Below are 23501 nucleotides of genomic sequence, written 5' to 3'. Positions count from 1 at the left end.
ATGTGGAAGAGAATGAACACCACTTTTTATTACACTGTCCATTGTATTCTGATTTGAGAATGAGATTTCTTAATACTTTTGGAAATGTGCCACTTTCTTCAGTATTAAGATGTAGAGACTCCATACGGTGTAGATCCCTTGCAAAATGTATAAACAATGTACAAGTCGCGTATGGCGAAATAACAACATTTAGTCAAGCTGTCGAACTCACAGAATGAAACTGAACGCACTGCTTTTTTCACCAAGACGGCATACTCGTAGTTTCGTCAGTCCACCGCTCGTGGCAAAGGCAGTGAAATCGACAAGCCATGCAGAATAGTGCGGTAGTGGTCGCGCTGAGCAGGAAAACACGCTTTTCTGTATGTCTATTCTTTTTAGCTTACTGAGTTTGTTTTTAATCCTAACATATCATATCTATATGTTTTTGGAATCAGGGACCGACAAGGAATAAGATGAAATTGTTTTTAAATAGATTTCGGAAAATTAATTTTAATCATAATTTTCATATTTCTAATTTTCAGAGCTTGTTTGTAATCCAAATATAACATATTTATATGTTTTTGGAATCAGAAAATGACGAAAAATAAGATGAAATTGTTTTTGGATCGTTTAATAAAAAAAATAGTTTTAATTACAAGTTTCCGATTTTTAATGACCAAACTCATTCATTAGTTTTTAAGCCACTAAGCTGAAATGCAATACCGAAGTCCGGCAATTGTCGACGATTGCTTTGCCAAAATTTCAATCAATTTGATTGAAAAATGAGGGTGTGACAGTGCCGCCTCAACTTTTACAAAAAGCCGGATATGACGTCATCAAAGGTATTTATTGAAAAAATGAAAAAAACGTCCGGGGATATCATTCCCAGGAACTCTTATGTTAAATTCCATAAAGATCGGTCCAGTAGTTTAGTCTGAATCGCTCTACACACACACACGCACAGACAGACAGACACACACACAGACACATATACACCACGACCCTGATCGTCTCGATTCCCCCTCTATGTTAAAACATTTAGTCAAAACTTGACTAAATGTAATTATGCAATCAGACGAAGACAATTGTTTTCATATGTATATTGTAAATGAATACGTTGAAGTTTAATGTTTCGGAGTTCAAGTAGCAGTAATGTTTTTCACGTATTTATTTCATGGTTGTTGTCGTTGTTGTTGTGTTGTTTCTGTTTTTTGTTCTTCCCCCATTCCCCTTGGTTTGTATATGGGTCTGTGGCGTTAGTACAATAAACCGTTCTGAGTTCTGAGTTCTCTCTCTCTCTCTCTCTCTCTCTCTCTCTCTCTCTCTCTCTCTCTCTCTCTCTCTCTCTCTCTCTCTCTCTCTCTCTCCCTCTCTCTCTCTCTCTCTCTCTCTCTCTCTCTCTCTCTCTCTCTCTCTCGCTTAGGCCACCCCAAGCCCCAATCATTCTCATCCCGATTTATGCTTACCAATAGTGATGAATTTGTTTATGGAAGTAAAACCGGAGACAGAATGGCCATCGTGGACGTAAACTAAGAAACCCGTGGTCAGGCGAGTAACAGGGAGGAGGTGCCAGGAGTAGGTCAGGGTTCCCCTATAGTACACCTGGTTGTCAGTATTGCTGACGTAGCTTGTCAACCCGTCACGATAAGAACGACGACCATCAAACACGTCTTCGTCTTTCAAAGTAAAACCGTCCTGAAAAATATATATATATTATTTTTTTTTACTGTACTGAGCCAACTACTCATGGGTAACTTTTTACATTTAGTCAAGTTTTGACTAAATGTTTTAACGTAGAGGGGGAATCGAGACGAGGGTCGTGGTGTATGTGTGTGTGTGCGTGTGTGTGTGTGTGTGGAGCGATTGAGAGTAAAATACTGGACCGATCTTTATGAAATTGGACATGAGAGTTCCTGGGTATGATATCCCCGGACGTTTTTGTCATTTTCTTGATAAATGTCTTTGATGACGTCATATCCGGCTTTTTGTAAAAGTTGAGGCGGCACTGTCACACCCTCATTTTTCAATCAAATTGATTGACATTTTGGCCCAGCAATCTTCGACGAAGGCCGGACTTCGGTATTGCATTTCAGCTTGGTGGCTTAAAAATTAATGAAACATGCTACAGTGATCGCCCGCCAAGAGCTGGAAAAGAAAACCACAACAGAAAAGCTGCTGTCCAATCTTCCACCAGGGCCAGCAGCTTTGATGAAGATTTTGTTGAAAAAGACAAAGAAAATTAATTGGACAAACGAGAAAGAAGCACTCGAGGTTTGTCTAGCAGTTTATTTCGGAAGTACTTCAGCCTACGCTGTTCTTCGATCATCAGGATTTCTTCTCCCTCACCCAAGCACCCTGAGAAGGAGATTTTCAACTGTACTGACACAGGTCGGTTTGTGTCCTGCTCTATTAGAAATGGTTCGGTTGAGAACACTTGCACTCCAAGAGCATGAAACAAGTCGCGTAAGGCGAAAATACAACATTAATTTAGTCAAGTAGCTGTCGAACTCACAGAATGAAACGGAACGCAATGCCATTTTTCAGCAAGACCGTATACTCGTACCATCGTCAGTCCACCGCTCATGGCAAAGGCAGTGAAATTGACAAGAAGAGCGGGGTAGTAGTTGCGCTAAGAAGGATAGCACGCTTTTCTGTACCTCTCTTGGTTTTAACTTTCTGAGCGTGTTTTTAATCCAAACATATCATATCTATATGTTTTTGGAATCAGGAACCGACAAGGAATAAGATGAAAGTGTTTTTAAATTGATTTGGACAATTTAATTTTGATAATAATTTTTATATATTTAATTTTCAGAGCTTGTTTTTAATCCGAATATAACATATTTATATGTTTTTGGAATCAGCAAATGATGGAAAATAAGATAAACGTAAATTTGGATCGTTTTATAAATTTTTATTTTTTTTTACAATTTTCAGATGTTTAATGACCAAAGTCATTAATTAATTTTTAAGCCACCAAGCTGAAATGCAATACCGAAGTCCGGGCTTTGTCGAAGATTACTTGACCAAAATTTCAACCAATTTGGTTGAAAAATGAGGGCGTGACAGTGCCGCCTCAACTTTCACGAAAAGCCGGATATGACGTCATCAAAGACATTTATCCAAAAAATGAAAAACACGTTCGGGGATTTCATACCCAGGAACTCTCATGTCAAATTTCATAAAGATCGGTCCAGCAGTTTAGTCTGAATCGCTCTACACACACACACAGACAGACACACACACACACACACACACACACACACACACACACACACACACACACACACACATACACCACGACCCTCGTCTCGATTCCCCCCTCTACGTTAAAATATTTAGTCAAAACTTGACTAAATATAAAAAGAGTGACCCTCTCTTTGGATGGGATGACAGTGACCAAGGCCCTTTCATACAATCACAATAAAGATGAATTGGTTGGTTTTGTAAACTGTGGAGAATATCAGAGAAGTGATGACATTGCTGACCAAGCGTATTATGTGTATGTGTGTGTGTCAGTGTGTGTGTGTGTGTGTGTGTGTCAGTGTGTAAAAAACCTCAATGTAAAGCTTTTACAATGATGACCCCACTGTGACCCCAAAATGTGACGGGGGTCAACCAAACTAGGGTCACATCGGAACATTATCAAACCCTTCAAGTGTTTAAAGTTTCAAAGCTCTAGCTTCACAAACGCCCGAGATAACGTCAATGTTGACTTATTATGAATCGCACATGACCCCCTGTGACCCCAAAAGTTGACGAGGGTCAATCTAACTTATGTCAAGTTGGTATACGGTAGATTATCAATCCCTAGATATCTGCAAAGTATCAAAGCCCTAGATTCAAAAACATCCGAGATAACCTCAACGTTAAGTTTTTTATGAAACGAACATGACCCCACTGTGACCCCAATATTTGACGAGGGGCAACCAAACTGGGGTCACTTTGTAAGATCATCAAACTCTGACAGTGTACAAAGTTTCAGAGGTCTAGCTTGAAAAACCTCCAAGATAACCTCAACGTTAAGTTTAATTATGAACTGACGAACATGACCCCGCTGTGACCCCAATACTTGACGAGGGTCAACCAAACTGGGGTCACTTTGTAAGATCATCAAACTTGGACAGTGTACAGAGTTTCAGAGGTATCTAGCTTGAAAAACCTCCGAGATACCTAAACGTTAAATTTTGTGTAAATAACCTTTCAGTGTTGTGAGTGGCTTAGACCGAGACGGCTGCAAACACATCAACATGGCGGACGCAATGACGGGCTTGAACCAACAGTTCGCCCTTGCGAAGAGGCGTTGCCGCTTCTGTTCTATTTCTATTCTGACGTGTGTGCCCACCTGAATGGTGATTCGCAACCACACACTAACGACCGTCGAGGCACGTAATGAATTTTGCAATCTTCCGACCACCATTTTTTAAGTCGGTTACTCCCATTACTGCAACCAATAACACAGCATGTTGACGCCATCGCTAATTTGGATGTAACGTGAGGTTTTTGTTAAAACGTAGAGGAAAACACACCGTCCCGTTCAATTGCTACCATCACGTTGAGCAGACGATGCAGCGGTTGCTCGACCGAAATTTCTCGTTAAACCAGAATCGCTTTGGGTATCACGTGAGTTTTCCTTCTTTGTACCATGTAAGTGCCGAAACTGTTAACTGGTGTATATGCTTTTGGATATTGAGTAAAATGGCCGACTTCCGACGCATTATGCTTTGATGATCGGAAGAGACCATCCAATCACAGCCCCCGAATTCCCCCACGTGTTCATCAGAATAGCTATATATAGATATGATATGTTTGGATTAAAAACACGCTCAGAAAGTTCCAACGAAGAGAGGTACAGAAAATCGTGCTATGCAGCACAGCGAAACCACTACCGCGCTGAACAGGATCGTCAGTTTCACTCCGTTTTGCACAAGCTGCGAACTATGGTCATTGTGAAAAATTGCAGTGCGTTCAGTTTCATTCTGTGAGTTCCACAGCTTGACTAAATGTAGTAATTTCGCCTTACGCGACTTTTTTTTAATAGTTTTTAAAGAAACAGCTGAAAAAAATGCCACCATAAGGTACCAATTAAAAAATCGACGAAAAATCAGAATAGTCACAACTTGGCAACATTAACAGACGAGGAGAGAGCAAAATCACATATCTACGCAGAACAGGTCGCTTTGTTTACTTATCCTGCGTATTTCTTGGGTTATGTCATTTCTACTGATGCAAGTGTAGATCGCATGAGCGGTCAAAAAGGGGAAGTTTGTACGTCAATATTGTGCGGGTTATCATGACAATGTGCGCTGTATTTCAGTAAGGATCCGGTGGAATTCCTTGTAACTTTCAGGATCTCAGACCTACATACGAGGCGTTACAAATTGAAATCATAACATATATTTGTTCGTACTTGTCCATACCAACAAAGCATATCGTAAATAAATACCTTTTCTAAGTGTAAATTTTCAGTTTGGCCGTTCGTCAAATTCGCCTAAGTACGTTGTCTCGTCCAGTGAGTCAAATATTCCGTCACAGACAATTCATTTCCGTTGCTTGTCTTGTTTTGCATTGCAACAAAATGTGTGTTTTTTGTGTGACTTTGTTTGTCAGTGGATTTTTTGCCTTTGCCTTTTTGTATTCGGACTATTTTCAATAACCCAAAAGACTGTTACCAATGTCTTCTAAATATGTAACGTCGAGACGGAGTAAATTACTGATGATTGTACATTACAAAATACATTTTTCTTGCCAACCAATGATGAATGTAAGCGAAATTCAGTTTCTGACGGTCAGCCTTTTTATAGAATAAAAAACCCACAAGAATTAAAGTTTATTGGAACGTTTAATTTATGAAACACAAAACGTTTTATTTTCAGCGAGGTACTTTTAAAATTTGAGATAAGTTCATAGACCTATATTATACGTGCTTGTCTGCCCCACTTGGTTGATAGTACAGTAAATATAACGTTTTTGTGTGTGATAAATAAAACGTTCCAATAACATATAGTGTTCTTGTCGTTGTTTTTTATTCTGAATTTTGGAACGTTAGCAGTCTATCTGTTTTGAGATTTACCCCCCGCGGGTTAGGGGGAAGAATTTACCCGATGCTCCCCAGCATGTCGTAAGAGGCGACTAACGGATTCTGTTTCTCCTTTTACCCTTGTTAAGTGTTTCTTGTATAGAATATAGTCAATGTTTGTAAAGATTTTAGTCAAGCAGTATGTAAGAAATGTTATGTCCTTTGTACTGGAAACTTGCATTCTCCCAGTAAGGTAATATATTGTACTACGTTGCAAGCCCCTGGAGCAATTTTTTTATTAGTGTTTTTGTGAACACGAAACAATTAACAAGTGGCTCTATTCCATCTCCCCCCCTGTCCCCGTCGCGATATAACCTTCGTGGTTAAAAACGACGTTAAACACCAAACAAAGAAAGAAAGATGTTTTGAGATTTGCTTTAGTTAAATCGTTACAGGATTGCTGCTAGCTGTCACGATCTGCTCATGACTCAAGTCCAACTCTGCCCCTATTGCCACCACCATGGCCCAGTACTGTACTCACTAAAACAATTTGGGTCATGTGAAAATTGTACACTCCAGCGGACGAGAACACGTCAGTAATGTCACAGGACAGGATGGCTGACCAGTTGTGACGGCTGATGTCAACACCGCAGTTGTTCACCGTGGCCGGATCTGTACACAGTGAACATTACAGGACTGTTTTGAAAAGTTTTCAAGATCAGCATTTCTAATTTTGTAAGCCTTTGAAGAATAATTGAACATTTTCTGAATGGCAATTGCTTTAGGGATTTAACATTTTCGCCGTTAGCTGATGCCCCCATGTTCAAGATTGTTTATTCGCCCTTTTTCAACAATGAGAGGATAATTATAGCGGTCGCCTGGAGTTATTGTTTGAACATAAGTACTGAGAGAGAGAGAGAGAGAGAGAGAGAGAGAGAGAGAGAGAGAGAGTTTTTGATTAAATATAGCGAAAGCGAGCTTTTCAATAATTAGAAAAACAACTACGAGTGTAAACCTGGCATGACACAGCAAGCCATGTTCTTGGTCGTTATGCAGGAGTGGAGTTAAGAGACTTTGGCCCGGGATAAACAGAATTTGAGGGCAGTTTACCCCGGACTTAAAGACCCTCGCCTCGACTCTTGCACACCGGCACTGTTTATCCTACAATCTACAATTGTGTGACTTTTTCCTCGCATGGAATTGGCTTACTTTCGAACTTCAACCATTTCACTCGACATCCCCCGCGGGTTAGGGGGAAGAATTTACCCGATGCTCCCCAGCATGTCGTAAGAGGCGACTAACGGATTCTGTTTCTCCTTTTACCCTTGTTAAGTGTTTCTTGTATAGAATATAGTCAATTTTTGTAAAGATTTTAGTCAAGCAGTATGTAAGAAATGTTAAGTCCTTTGTACTGGAAACTTGCATTCTCCCAGTAAGGTCATATATTGTACTACGTTGCAAGCCCCTGGAGCAATTTTTTTATTAGTGCTTTTGTGAACAAGAAACAATTAACAAGTGGCTCTATCCCATCTCCCCCCTTCCCCCGTCGCGATATAACCTTCGTGGTTGAAAACGACGTTGAACAGCAAATAAAGTAAAGAAAGTAAATTTTACTCGACGTGGCAATCATTTATTCGAATCGAGAGTAGTCTGCCTTTTCTGACATTGCGAGGATTTAGTTTAAACAGTGTGCCTGTGAATTTTGAAAATAATGTGTTCGGTTCCAAAGAAAAGAGGAAACCATTTGTCTTAAGAATGACGACACAAAAAGAAAAAAATATCAACTTTGTGCTGTTGTGTCACTGAGGTCGGCGTGTCAAATTTGCCGAAGCTTCTTTTCAAACGTGAAATTTCTGACGTCAAAAGCGATAAAGAAATTATTTACGGCACCTGGAAATTCTCAAATTCTTACAGAGGAAACAACAAAGTATTTCGAAAAACAAGTTTGCCTCAGTAACATTGTTATAACCAACAGTGACAAATTACTTCTGAGGTCTCAACCAGACTGTAGTGTGACCTAACTTCATTTACATGACAAACACACGTGTGAATAGATTAGTTTATAAAGCACATATGGAAGGTCACTCTCACGCATGCAAGATAAAGCAACTTTATGCATTAAATACTTACGGTAGACATTCAGGGTTCTAGTGTCTGTGTATCGTAACTGGGCAAATGCGATGGAGCAAGACAGCTGACCCTGGAGGGTTCTGTTGACCCTTTCAAAATCAACGCGACTACTGTCATTGCTCGGCCTTGTCAGGTCTATGTTAGGAGAGTGCGGTGAGCTGCAGTTATTGACATCTGTGCAGGTTCCCAGGTCCAGTGGCTGTCCAGAGTCAGTGGTCAGAGTCCACGTCACTGTGCTGAGAGCGTATGGGTAATTGGTGCACTCCACGTACCCTGAGTCACCATCCAGCACATCAACTGATGTAATCTTAACACCTGTGAATTTGAAAAGGCTCAGAATTAAACACAGTGACAATCAGAAACACAGACAAATAACCAAGTTGAGACGAGCTTACCTTTGGTAATTAACGCTAACTGGAGTTTTTTCGACCAGCGTGTTGTGGGAATGGGATCAAGCGAGATGAAGCGAGAGCCAATCAGGGTTGAAAGTGCGAATGGCGCAGGGATCAAGCAGGGAGAGTTTATTTACTGTTTCTACTGCCTCAAACACAATCCTAGTGCTTACTGTGTCTTCAAGTCTGATCAGCGCGTTGCGTTTGATCCCATTCCCACTCCACGCTGGTCGAAAAACTCCATTATGAAAGGTGAGCGAGTCCTAAGTTGGTATTGTTATTTCTATTAACATATGGCAGAGAAATGAATGTATTTCCTGTTAGCAATGTTTCCTGTGTGCAATTTTTCATCAGTGGGTTTGACATTACTTGATGGTTGCAGGATAACAGATTATACACGCGTGTGTGTTTTTTCAATTTTCAATTTTTTTCTAAGCATTATCTTGTACAGCTTGTACAGTTCTTACCGGGCTTCGTTTTGCAACCAGTAATGAACGGTAGAAATTAAGTGAGAACTCTTCTAGTGCTGCTCACTGACATGTTAATCATGTTTACCCTTGGGTACGTTACTCAATGACAAAGCTTCGGTAACTAACCTATAACTCTTATGAACATGTTCATCACTGACATGTTCATCATTTTTACCCTTGGGTACGTTACTCAATGACAAAGCTTAAGTACATAACCAAAAGCTCTTAGGGACATGTTCATCACTGACATGCGTCTTTTGAGAAGGATATTCAAAGCTCCCCCAAGTAAACCTAAGTACCAAATAAGTACAACAATATGAGACTCATGATATGAAAATTAGCTCCGCCCCTTGATGTCTTTTTACATTTAGTCAAGTTTTGACTAAATGTTTTAACGTAGAGGGGGGAATCGAGACGAGGGTCGTGGTGTATGTGTGGCTGTCTGTGTGTGTGTATGTGTGTGTGTGTGTGTGTGTGCGTGTGTGTGTGTGTGTGTGTGTGTGTGTGTGTGTGTGTATGTGTGTGTGCGTGCGTGTAGAGCGATACAGACCAAACGATCTTTATGAAATTTGACATGAGAGTTCCTCAGATTGATATCCCCGAACATTTTTTTCATTTTTTCGATAAATGTCTTTGATGACGTCATATCCGGCTTTTCGTGAAAGTTGAGGCGGCACTGTCACGCTCTCATTTTTCAACCAAATTGGTTGACATTTTGGTCAAGTAATCTTCGACAAAGCCCGGACTTCGGTATTGCATTTCAGCTTGGTGGCTTAAAAATTAATTAATGACTTTGGTCATTAAAAATCTGAAAATTGTAAAAAAATTATTTTTTTATAAAACGATTCAAATTTACGTTCGGCTTATTTTCCATCATTTTCTGATTCAAAAAACATATAAATATGTTATATTTGGATTAAAAACAAGCTCTGAAAATTAAAAATATAAAAATTATGATCAAAATTAAATTTTTGAAATCAATTTAAAAACACTTTCATCTTATTCCTTGTCGGTTCCTGATTCCATGAGCGGTGGACTGACGATGCTACGAGTATACGGTCTTGCTGCGTTGCATTGCGTTCAGTTTCATTCTGTGAGTTCGACAGCTACTTGACTAAATGTTGTATTTTCGCCTTACGCGACTAGTTGTTGTTCTTTTGGTACACGATATGTACAATTTGGTTCCTGATAGGTATATCTCATTTGCATACTCCTCAAACCTAAGCCACGCCCGGGAGGTACACGGTAGGTAAACTATTGGTGCTAAATAAGTGTATCCATTTCAAGGGAAGGTAACACTTATTGAACTTCATTCAACATAAACCATGCAATGATGAGTTACTCCCCTTTTATTTCGAGGTATTGTTTTGTTGTTGAATTGGTGTTGATTAGGTACAATGTTTTTGTTGTCTCCGTTCACAATGTCCTTTTATCCTTGCTTTCAGTTACTGTGGGCGGATGAACTATTTGCCAGTCTTAATGCTACAGTCTTGTTTTCAAAGATGTAGTTATGGAAGATACCAAATTTCCCATAACTTGCTTACGATACCTGGAATAATGTGTGTGTGTATGTGTGTGTGTGTGTACAAGAGAGAGAGAAAGAAATGATGGGCATGCTGGGAAGACACGTTGATAGAAGACAGGGGGAGGGCGGGAACAGTGAGAGAGAGAGAGAGAGAGAGAGAGAGAGAGAGAGAGAGAGAGAGAGAGAGAGAGAGAGAGAGAGAGAGAGAGAGAGAGAAAAGAGAGAGAAGTGATGATGATGGAACTTTACAAAAAAGTGCAGCAGTGAGGAGGTTACCCCATACTGGCAATGAAGAGAGAGAGAGAGAGAGAGAGAAAGAGAGAGAGAGAGAGAAATTATGATGATGGAACTTTACAAAATATTGCACTTTACAAAAAAGTGCAGCAGTGAGGAGGTTACCCCATACTGGCAATGGAAGAGAGAGAGAGAGAGAGAGAGAGAGAGAGAGAGAGAGAGAGAGAGAGAGAGAGAGAGAGAGAGAGAGAGAGAGAGAGACTGGAGAGAGAGAGAGAGAGAGAGACTGGAGAGAGACTGGAGAGAGAGAGAGAGAGAGAGAGAGAGAGAGAGAGAGAGAGAGAGAGAGAGAGAGAGAGAGATTCTCACCGACGATCTACATAAAGAGTCCCGCGGGACCCCCATTTAAAATTGTTAAGGCGGTACAAGCGGAATTTTAGATGGCCCCAAAAATAGGGGGGGGGGGGGGGGGGTAGCAGTTCTGTGAAACCTTCACAAAAGTATTATTTAATATTTGGGTCGATAGAAATCCGGCAGGACATTTTTATCGTCTTTGAAATACAGTGAAATACGTTCTTGTCTATTCAGTATTAAAACTAGCAGACAATAACTTTAGTACCGACGGTACGCATGATAACACACATCTGTGCGATCCAAGACCCGCAATTGTCAAGTTTAGTGCGTCACGCGACCCCATTCAACAATTTCAAACCCTTTTTTGTCTTCTGTATAGTGCGTAAAGGACGTAGGAACGCAGACTTTGGAGAGCCCTGAATATGTTCAAATTTGAGTGCACAGACTTCAAGCTTTGTGACTCACCTGGTGATCTACACAAAGACAAGTGTTTATACTCACGCACTAGTTTGAGCTCACAGGTGTCCGAGATCACGGTACCGTTGGCCAATGTTCCCTGACACATCAAAGTACCGGAAAACTCACGATGTATTTGTGGGAACAGTATGTTGTAGTTGGGGGGATGATTCAGCGAATTCAACGTCAATGTTGAGGAGTTATAGTCAGAAGAACAGCTGTCATACCCATTGCAGGCTCCCAGGTAACGCGTCACCCCTGCTTCATTGAACAGTGTCCAGTTGACAATGCTTGGCAATAAATCAGCGTAACAATACACTATAGGGCTCTCAACGTCCTCCACGAAGCTTCCACAATCCCACAATTTGACTGACTCTGCAAATAATACTGATTTTTCTAATGGAATGTCCAGAATACATAGCCAATACATTTAGTCTATAAGACACTCAGTGAAATAAAAACATGCACACACAGTACACAAAACACCACAGTCACAGCGGCTTTTCAGAGAATACATTTACAAAATGCAATAATCCAACTGAAAAACGTTTGTAATTTATATATAACAGAATGAAGAACAAAATGAAAACGAAAAATGTGTGGGCTGATTATTATGAATAGAATTATACGTTGAATTGATTACCTTTTTGTCAGCTTATTCTTTTTATTGTTGGCTCACGTAAGTGTAGCTTATGCGATCGTAACTTTGTCTGTCTGTGCGTGCGTGTGTGTGTGCGTGTGTGTGTGTGTGTGTGTTTGTGCGTGTGTATGTCTGTGGTAGAAACTCTAACATTTGAAGACGTCACATTACATTGACGTCACATTATGACGTAAGAGGGTTAGACGTCACGCGAAGGAAGTACTGAAAGTCTCGGTCATTATTATTTTGAGCGGGCCGAAACTAGTGTACATGCAGACAGACAGATCTAGATCTAGTGTCTCGCTTTCTTGCACAGTTTCACCTATTCTCTTTCTGTGTGTGTGTGTGTGTGTGTGTGTGTGTGTGTGTGTGTGTGTGTGTGTGTGTGTGTGTGTGTGTGTGTGTGTGTGTGTGTGTGTGTGTGTGTGTGTGTGTGTGTGTGTGTGTGTGTATGTGTGACGGAGTGATTGAGTTTGTGTTACTGTTTGTCGATTTCTTACGTGAGCCTTGATGGCTTCGCCTCTTGTTTTATTATATTTTTTTTACTTAAACATTTTCATTTACAAAATACTCAAACGTCTCATCCCTAATTCGCAATTAAACATTACATTTAAATCTATAGGCCTACCATATCTAAACTTACTAATACACATTCATTTGCTATCAGCAAAATATGATTTATAATTTGGTTGTTGGGGTATGCATTCCTGGTAAATAACCAAACAATACATCATGTTCTGTTAATATAAAAAAAATTGTATTATCTAAAAATTACATCTAATAACATGTTCCTAAAATAACTTCATTTTTTACATTTCAAAAAAAAGTTTTCAATATACCGGTAATTTATTTCGTTGCAAAGACTACACAAATTATTTTCTTTCAACTTCATCTTGTGGAGCTAGGAGTAAATTGTTTGTGGGGTAAATATTAGGCCAAAAAAAAAAAAGGTCTGTTTACGGTAACATAGGCCAAAAAAATAGGGTCGGTAGGTCGGGAAATTTTTTTTTTTTCCCCAAAAAAACCCATATTTTTACGTTATTTTGCCAAAAAAACAAGATTTTTTTTCTTTTTTTCCCCCAAATGCCAAAAAAAAAAGTCTAGGGTCGCGCGAAAAAACTAGGGTCGGTCGGGTTACTGTAAACAGACCTTTTTTTTTTTTTGGCCTTATGTAATAAATTCCATTGAAGCAACTTTAATCTTTCCTCGCTTGTACATTTAGTTGCCAAGAGCCAATATTTCTCATCAATGGAAATATTATATTTATGAAACCAAAATGTTACAGAACAGGGTGCGCTTGCTTTTGCTTTTGTTAAAATAGTGCGGAACTGTTTGGGGGAAAGGTTTTTTAACAGGTCTTGTAGACAGGGCTAGGGCCCAGATTCGTCGCTTGCGTTTCCGCTGGCGCGCGGAGGGGCGTGTGCAAAGCATTATACTCAAAAAGCCGTGTGGCGCTATAACTAACAATGGTACAAATCTGTTCATACGGGGCAATATTATTGTCTATCTATACATCACGTACAGCATTCACATCAGCTTTAATCCGATTTTCAAAACACAAAACATTCTTTTTTTATATTTAGTCAAGTTTTGACTAAATATTTTAACATCGAGGGGGAATCGAAACGAGGGTCGTGGTGTATGTGCGTGTGTGTGTGCGTGTGTGCGTGTGTGTGTGTGTGTGTCTGTGTGTGTGTGTAGAGCGATTCAGACTAAACTACTGGACCGATCTTTATGAAATTTGACATGAGAGTTCCTGGGTATGAAATCCCCGAACGTTTTTTTCATTTTTTGGATAAATGTCTTTGATGACGTCATATCCGGCTTTTCGTGAAAGTTGAGGCGGCACTGTCACGCCCTCATTGTTCAACCAAATTGGTTGAAATTTTCGTCAAGTAATCTTCGACGAAGCCCGGGGTTCGGTATTGCATTTCAGCTTGGTGGCTTAAAAATTAATTGATGACTTTGGTCATTAAAAATCTGAAAATTGTAAAAAAAAATAAAAATTTATAAAACGATCCAAATTTACGTTTATCTTATTCTCCATCATTTGCTGATTCCAAAAACATATAAATATGTTATATTCGGATTAAAAAGAAGCTCTGAAAATTAAATATATAAAAATTATTATCAAAATTAAATTGTCCAAATCAATTTAAAAACATTTTCATCTTATTCCTTGTCGGTTCCTGATTCCAAAAACATATAGATATGATATGTTTGGATTAAAAACACGCTCAGAAAGTTAAAACAAAGAGACGTACAGAAAAGCGTGCTATCCTTCTTAGCGCAACTACTACCCCGCTCTTCTTGTCAATTTCACTGCCTTTGCCATGAGCGGTGGACTGACGATGCTACGAGTATACGGTCTTGCTGAAAAATGGCATTGCGTTCAGTTTCATTCTGTGAGTTCGACAGCTACTTGACTAAATATTGTATTTTCGCCTTACGCGACTTGTTTAAACAATACCTGCATTATTCCACAAACATTGGTCCATAAATCGTTCTTTTTCTACAAAAACCAAATGTCTATTCTCAATCCATTTTTATATTTAGTCAAGTTTTGACTAAATATTTTAACGTAGAGGGGGGAATCGAGACGAGGGTCGTGGTGTATGTGTGTGTGTGTGTCTGTCTGTGTGTGTTTGTGTGTGTGTGTGTGTGTGTAGAGCGATTCAGACTAAACTACTGGACCGATCTTTATGAAATTTGACATGAGAGTTCCTGGGTATGAAATCCCCATGCGTTTTTTTTCATTTTTTCAATAAATGTCTTTGATGACGTCATATCCGGCTTTTCGTGAAAGTTGAGGCGGCACTGTCACGCTCTCATTTTTCAACCAAATTGGTTGAAATTTTGGTCAAGTAATCTTCGACGAAGGCCGGGGTTTGGTATTGCATTTCAGCTTGGTGGCTTAAAAACTAATGAGTGAGTTTGGTCATTAAAAATCTGAAAATTGTAAAAAAATTATTTTTTTTATAAAACGATCCAAATTTACGTACATCTTATTTTTTATCATTTTCTGATTCCAAAAATATATAAATATGTTATATTTGGATTAAAAACAAGCTCTGAAAATTAAAAATTAAATATATAAAAATTATTATCAAAATTAAATTGTCCAAATCAATTTAAAAACACCTTCATCTTATTTTGTCTCGGAAATAATTTCCAATGTTTAAAATATGTTTGCTGTAGCCTAGCTGCCCAGCATAACAAGCTTATTCTTTTCTTGATTGTTTATGTTTATCGTGGTATAATGGGATGTTTCGTTTTTGGATTTGGAGCCCCAACCTGGTACGCAGAAGCTGTATAGTTCATTTTCAATGAGGTGTTCTTTCTTAATTTTCTGCAGTTCTCAGATCCTATGTACTTGCATCGGTCCCGCATAGTCAAATCGGTTGAAGGGAACTTTAAAAACAATAACCAACCAACCAACAAGATCATAGGCATAACAACAACAACAGCAACAACAACAACAGCAACAACAACAACAGAAACAACAGAAACAACAACATAAACAACAACCAAACAAAATCACATCAAAACAACATCAACAGCAACAACGACAAAGAACTGACGAGCAACAGCTAATCGTTATAAAAGTTATAAAAATATCCATCAATCAATCAATGAGGCTTATATCGCGCATATTCCGTGGGTACAGTTCTAGGCGCTCTGCAGTGATGCCGTGTGAGATGAAATTTTATACGGCCAGTAGATTGCAGCCATGTCGGCGCATATTTACCTTTCACGGCCTTATTCCAAGTATGGTAGACAATTATTAACTGTGCCTAAGCAATTTTGCCAGGAAAGACCCTTTTGTCAATCGTGGGATCTTTAACGTGCACACCCAATGTAGTATACACGGGGGGTGGTTCGGACACATGAAAAAAGCACGTGTGCCTTAAATGACACTTACCTGCTCCAGATACAAAGTAAAGCAAAACACAAAGAGCGACATGCCTGGGGAACACCATTCTTGATTTTCTGATACAGTATATGTATTAATTTTTAGGAGACAAGTCCACATAACCCTTGGAGCTTCTTTGCAAACGAGAAGTGTAGTGGAACACGAAACTTGTAGTTACTTGCGCAGAGTGGGAAACGCCCTTGTTGCCTCATTTACATCATAATAATTTTTGTTTACGTGTTTAGAAAGCCGTGAATACAACTGGGGGTGGAGTCCGGTTTATGCTGTTACACGAACAGACCTATACGCGTGCATTTCTTACATTCAATAAAGTGCCGTTAACTATCAGGGTGTAACCTGGAAGAAATAAACAATGGGACATGTGTCCCCCTCAACCAAATTCTGATGGGACATTACATAGTCGAAGGCAAAACGCACAAAGCAGGCTAGGCAGTCCGAAAATGCTTTTGTCGAAAGATGCAAAATAGTGCTATTGAGGGCCAAATGATGATAATTATGAGAATTTGCCAGTGTATCCGGTTGCTGTGTGTGTGTGTGTTTGTCTGTGTTTCGATCAATAACGCTTCTGTTGACAGTTTCCACAGAGGTAATCGCGCAAGCACAGATAGTTCGCAGAATTGGTTGAATACTAATGAATTACTTTTTAAAAGCAAATCACATTGCATTTTACAAACTCGCAAGTTGCTCGGCTTGGCGTGCGTTTTTGCCTAGCTCATTCCGAACATTGTACTCCCGTGAAAAGTGTGCATGGGGTGGCGCGGTGGTACGTAATCTCACTGCGCCCTTTGACGCACTGAAGGCAATTCCAATGGGACATTTTGATATGTTATGCCCCAATGGCGCAATTAGGCGCATTAGTAAATGAAACCCCGCGGACCGTTATGGAACACACTTTCAATAGCATTTAACAGCATTAAATGTCACAGTTCGCTTGGATGGCTATTTATTTTGCGTAAACCGCACACCAGTTCTCGTGGTGTACTGTGTGTAAAAGCCTGACAGTGTCTGTGGCCAAACACTGAAGGTTTACGGGAGGCGGAGGGTGGCTTTAAGTCTAGTTGTTAAAGCCACAGTAAGCCTCCCGTAAACCATCACAGATACTGTCAGGCTTTTACACACAGTACAAACACCCTTTCATTTACACACTCACCGCTTTTGAACATCCTAGGTGCCCTCCGTAAAGAGCGAGCAATTTTCAAAGAATTTATCTTTGCGTGGTTTATTTTACCCCTGAGCCATCGCGAACCCGTGTGATCCCGTGTGATCCAGTTTCCTTGTTCACAATGTAATCGTCAGTTTGTGATTTCAATGGTACTCGCTGTAAGCTCATCTGCACTAGCACGTTATTGTGTACCTCTGAATCTAAACGCAACAAACGGTTGCGATTCACACGAACTAGAGCGATCACAGTTGACTGTTCAGAGGAACGGGCGCTAGGCAGAACCGTCGATCGTCTGCTACGAGAAAGACGTTTTGCGGGACTCGTTTTCGGGCTTTTCTTTTTTCAAACTTTCAAAACTTCGAATTGTAATGATCTTGTCTTTATGAAAAAAGAATTCTTTTATGATTTCAGAATTGTTGTGTAACAAGCTGTCAATTTATTATCTAGATTTTAAAAGTTAGTTCTAGCGCCAAAACGAGGCGCCTGATTTGCTGATCAGAGGGTCCACGAAAATAAATTCTTTGAAAATTGCTTGTTCTTTACGTAGGGCACCTAGGATGTTCTCAGGCGGTGAGTGTTTAAACGAAAGGGTGTTTGTACTGTGTGTAAAAGCCTGACAGTATCTGTGATGGTTTACGGGAGGCTTACTGTGCCTTCAAGCAAATTTACTGTATTTTAGTGACACAATTGTAAAATAATTTGGAGAATTTGAATAATGGGTGACCATTTGGATACATGGTACTTGATCGAAAGACAGATGACCAAACGACACTTACAAAAGCAAACAAGCAAAGATAACGAAAACGGTGACAGAGATTTCAGACGCTCAACTAGTCTTTTCGCCAAGCATCTAAAATATGTGGTTTACCGAGTGCACCAGCCTATATGTTTCATCGCAACTTACTGTTACCCGTTTACTAAGTCACAATTGTAAAGAGCAAACTTTTAACGGCAAAGAGGCGAAGTTTTTGAAGGAGAAGAAAACACAATATTCAATTGGTATTTATGCCAGCCAATCGTGTGCCTTGACTGTTTGCCAGACGTCAGACACAAACACAATTTGTTGTCACTGTGTTTGCACCAGAAATTTCCACTTCACTGTGTAGGGTAGAGAGGGAGTTGCCACACGGAGACGAAAACTAAACAAAATAAAACACCTAGCGGCGTTCTGATGCTATTCAAACCTTCAATTGAAAATTGTATAATGCTCAATACAGTTATAGAATAAAGATTTGTTATCATTGTGTTCGCACCAGAAATTTTCACTTCACTGTATAGGGTAGAGAGGGAGTTGCCACACGGAGAAGAAAACTAAACAAAATAAAACACCTAGTGGCGTTTTGATGCTATTCAAACCTTCAATTGAGAATTGTATAATGCTCAGTACAGTTATAGAATAAAGATTTGTTATCATTGTGTTCGCACCATAAATTTTCACTCCACTGTATAGGGTAGAGAAGGAGTTGCCTCACTGCCAAGACAAACAAAAGAAAACAAAACACCTAGTGGCGTTTTGATGCTATTCAAAACTTCAATAATTAATATTCAATAATATAATATTTAATAATATAATTATTAATGATTGATAATTGTATAATGCACAATACCGTTATAGAATAAGGATTATATGTATAGTTAGCAGCTACGCCCAGAGGTTTAAACTGACACCATAATGTTGAGTAACATGTTAGTTGAATACAAGGTTTGCCTGCCAGATTTTAATACTGCACAATCATGGAACCCCGCTTCACGCAGTAAACGCCTTTGTTAAATACTTACAATGTTGACTAAACCTTGTGAAGTATTTACAATGCTGACTAACTTGTTTGGCCTATTTACAACATCGACACATGTTCAAAGGCAACCAGAAGGCTTCCACTGAAAAAAATGCTTGCATTAATTCCCTTTTTCAACCATTCAACAGATATATCTAAGAGGCAGTTTGCATTTGTATTCGGAGCGAAACAGAGCTGAATAGTAATGGGCCAGAGAGCTAAAATTGTTCTTTTTGTATGAAAGTGTTGGTGCGTTTGGTGAAGAAAATGTCTTTTCCATACTGTGAATGTATATAAAAGACTCTCTCTCTCTCTCTCTCTCTCTTTCTCTCACACACACACACATACACGCCCACTCACACACACACAGACACACACACACACACTTACGCCCACTCTCACACACACACACACACACACACACACACACACACACACACACACACACACACACATCAAGACACTAACACATTTCAGATTGCAATTGTGTTTATTTCATCGCAAGAGCAAGAACATGCAGGGATGGCCGGATTGTTGTCGCAAATTCATTGTATAGTTTGGCCGAGGGGCAGGTGGAGGACGTTTTTAAAAAAACACACACTTGTTTTCAGCTTTCGCAGTTTGAACCCTGTACACGAAAGTTTTCACAAATCAAGAAATCAAGAGGAAATACCTTCCACATTTATACCTAAAAAGAGCCACACGGTCAACGTTACATTTCAATATATTCGTTTGAACTCTCGAGCTTCTTAACCCTGTCACGCTCATAGGACAGAACCAGAAGTATGCAGTCGAACATAACTTGACAGTGGCGAAAAATGTGCACCCTACCCGGCACAGTAGAGGTCAGTGTGGTGCGTCACTGAGACTCCTTAAACGGTACCCATTGTTGTTCACCAGGGTAGAACGAAAACAATAGTAAGAATAGTACTAAACCCTTTTAAAACAAGATGCTACTAATCGTCTTGAACTGTTCTTCTTGAGCACTTGATAAAATTTGCTTTGATTTTGTTTAATAAAACAAAGTCCTCTGCTCGCCCCTCGACCGGACTTTACCGAAACACAATTATAATGATTAGCTCTTTCATTTTGTTGTTTTCCTTTATGTATAAGTATTATACGGTTCCATGACGTCATTGTGCAGCGCATTAGGACACTTCCTGCGCTTCGTGTGGTTCTGAAAAAGAAACACGGTTGCAACTTTCCTTTTGACTGTGTTCGGTTTTTTTCTCAGCAAGATGGACATTATTGGCTCTTGGGGTGATTAGAGACAGTTATTTTGGCCAGAAGTACCTCTTTCTTTATTACAAAGAAAAGACAATAAACTGCCATCAAGCCTCAGTATTGTTTGCCGGCCTCGGTCTTCGGTCATTGGATCATACATTGTTTTACCTGACGCATTGGTCTGACTCCCTGACCGGTCGATTGTCCGATAGTTTTGACATGTAGGACATGTTCTGACCGTCACTTTTACCATCGAGCAGAACGTTTGGATCTATACATGTTTTCAGTGTAGGTCCAACTGAATGTTTGTCCTCTGAGGCTTGGGACACTAAAAAAAAGGCTTTAGTGCTTTTGTGAACAAGAAATAATTGACAAGTGGCTCTATCCCATCTCCCCCCTTTCCCCGTCGCGATATAACCTTCGTGGTTGAAAACGACGTTAAACACCAAATAAAGAAAGAAAGAACTAAACAAAGGCTGTCCTTACTTGAGCCCGAAGTCGACTTCGCGAAGTCTTTTCTCCCAAAACTCCGTGCTTAAAGCCTATCCTCAATTGGGCGAAGTCGTCTACGCGAAGTACAATTCACGAAGCTGACCGCACAAAGCTTCAGCACTGAGGTTTTGGTAAGAATACTTCGCGAAGGACCGCCTTGAGCTTCATGCAACCAACTTTACGATATCGACTTCGCCCAAATACCTTGAGGCTTTATTGGTTTCTTCATTGTTTTGAGTAATTGATCATGGAAATAACCATAGATGAATAGCGAAGCAAACACTGTTAACACTTTCAATCATTCTTACATAATTATCTTCTTTGCCTGGTCTTCTCAGCCAACACAACGTAACATACTTTGTGTCCACTGCAAAGAACGAGTTTCAATTCATTTAAGCGTAAAACACAGCTGTGAATCATAGTATTCAATGAACACTCAAACTAACCAAAACGAATAACTACCAAACTAAAATAAAACAACAAAAACAACAACAACAAAACTAAACAAACAAAAAACCAAACGAGCAAACGCTCAAATCAAAATTAAAGGAATCTAACCAAATACCAAAGGCCCTATTGCACCAGTACACTTAAATGTTCTACTGACGTTCCGACTTAACACTCCAAGTACAATAATCTTTGTTAGTATCAACTTCGGAAAGAACATAATCAAAATAGCTATTCTGATAGACACGTGGGGGAATTCGGGGGCTGTGATTGGATGGTCTCACACATCCCTATTCCGATCATCAAAGCATAACGCTACGGAAGTTGGTCATTTTTTGCCGATATCCAAAAGCATATCGGCAATAACAAAGACGCATGGTTCCGGTTTACCCATCTGTACCACACGATGTTTCAATCGACAACAGCATACACTGACAACTTGAAATTCTATTCGGCAATGTTTTTCAGCTTTACAAATGTCGATAGCATACCCTTTTCTGTTAACTTCCCGATGAAACAGGACTAAACCAATTATGTTCTGTCCCTAAACACCACAAAATGCCCAAAGTCGAAAGATGTAGTTCAACCAGGGGAGTAAAACGGAACAGCCGTTTTTGTGTGCCTGTGTGAGCTCAGTTGCCGACAGTTGTCGCATTCGGCTTTTCTTACCTCGTAACTTCACACTGAATACCCCACTTCCCCTCTGAAGTATTGATGATCGACCCATAGTACTAATATTCATGTAGTCGTTTATAACTGAGGTTGAAAAATTCGCTTCATTACGAGACACGTAAAAATGCCATTCACCCAAAATGAAAAATTCGCTGCCGTCTGCTCGCGTTGTACGGATTAGCTGTTCTCTTCTCCTCCCCTTGTTGCATCCTAGTTCTTCAGTTGTTTCTAGTTTTCCGTTGATGTTGTGTTTTTGGTCTTCTTTGTACATAAGTAGTCTTGTTCAAAATTAAAAAACTCAAACTTCTTTTTGTTGCATACGAATGAACTAATAAAAAGCTGTTTCAACAGCTGTGTGGTCAAATCGAGTTTTTTTCCAAAGTCAGTGTGGCGCCTCGTCGGCATTATACTAGTCTCGTCTAAATATCGAACCCTATTGCTACGCTGAAAACACAATAGCTGATTCAAAAAGCGGTGATACATTCTGAAGGAAAACATCAGTTTATATTTTCTGTTATCTCGCGCATATGTGTGTGTGTATATGTGTTTGTGTGTTTGTGTCCATAATACACCCATTTTCAGCAATAACAATAATAATAATAAGGGTATTAATATGGCGCAAATCCTAATATAATTCAAAGCGCCTTACTGTCAATCTACATTATAATAATCTTCATTACATATGTTTGTGTGTGTGTGTGTGTGTGTGTGTGTGCGTGCGTGTGTGTGTGTGTGTGCGTGTGCGTGCGTGTGCGTATGTGTATACCACTTTTCAGTACTACTGTAGATCTGGTGTCCTTATTTATTTTTGTTCCTTAGAATGTTGGTCCAAATATGATCTTGACATTTCTTAAGGGTCAAACAAACTTATAGCAGGTCTGAAAGGCATCAAATCCTGGGAGTGTGCAACGTTTCAAAGCTACAGCTTCAAAAACGTCCATTAATTTGATAATATTCCACTTTATTATCCAAAGTCGACTGTTACCTTGAAACTGAACGAGAGTCAAGTGGACTTAGGACATGTCTTGAGGCCATCTAACCCATGGTGTGTCTAATGTTCCCGAGGCTCTAGCTTCAACACCATCTGAGACAACCTCCATTTTAAGTTTGTTTGTTCACAAACGGCAATGCAGACAGACACTGGTCATTACAATGGCTCGCCGATTGTTCGTGTGAGGCAAACATGTATAGGTGGCATGACAAAAAACAAACCATCCTGGTTCAGGTACAGAAGTTAGGAGAGTCGTTTCTTTCTTCCTAACCCTCCTGGACAACTGTTTAGAATAGCTGGAGCATGCAACAGCCGTGTAGATAGGAACTGTATGGGGTAAAGACCAGGTTTGTTTTAGAACTTCTGTCACAGTGTCCCGGAGGAAAGCATTGGAGACGAAATTTATAAATGTCTCCCCTCTTGCCAAAAATTGACAGGGGTATTCAAAGTACTGGGCTGCTTGAGGGATTCACCTATATGGGTCAACACTGGTGCAGAAGGGGACAATAACGTTCAGTTCCCAAGTATATCTTCCATGGTCCTCTTTCGCGGAGCATGGTGTCATATAGTCCTAATCGTTCTTGTCTTCCCGTGGTCTCGTGTGC

General features: G+C 39.7%; 1 protein-coding gene across 1 annotated transcript in view; it reads right to left on the bottom strand.

Moving 5' to 3' along the window:
- Positions 1 to 16490, bottom strand: part of LOC138978773 (uncharacterized) — a 37597-nt gene extending 21107 nt beyond the window's left edge. Inside the window, exons 1-5 of the mRNA XM_070351559.1 lie at positions 16122 to 16490; positions 11605 to 11934; positions 8129 to 8443; positions 6540 to 6670; positions 1446 to 1674 (exon numbers count right to left, since the gene is read on the bottom strand). Of these exons, the coding sequence (XP_070207660.1) occupies positions 1446 to 1674; positions 6540 to 6670; positions 8129 to 8443; positions 11605 to 11934; positions 16122 to 16179 (1063 nt within the window). The 5' untranslated portion in view covers positions 16180 to 16490. The remainder of the gene's footprint in view (positions 1 to 1445; positions 1675 to 6539; positions 6671 to 8128; positions 8444 to 11604; positions 11935 to 16121) is intronic.
- Positions 16491 to 23501: the final 7011 nt, after the last annotated feature.

Source organism: Littorina saxatilis, linkage group LG10 (assembly GCF_037325665.1).
Source record: "Littorina saxatilis isolate snail1 linkage group LG10, US_GU_Lsax_2.0, whole genome shotgun sequence".
Taxonomy (NCBI): Eukaryota; Metazoa; Mollusca; class Gastropoda; order Littorinimorpha; family Littorinidae; genus Littorina; species Littorina saxatilis.
Note: the sequence above shows the minus strand (reverse complement) of the source record. Positions and strands in the feature narration are given on the sequence as shown.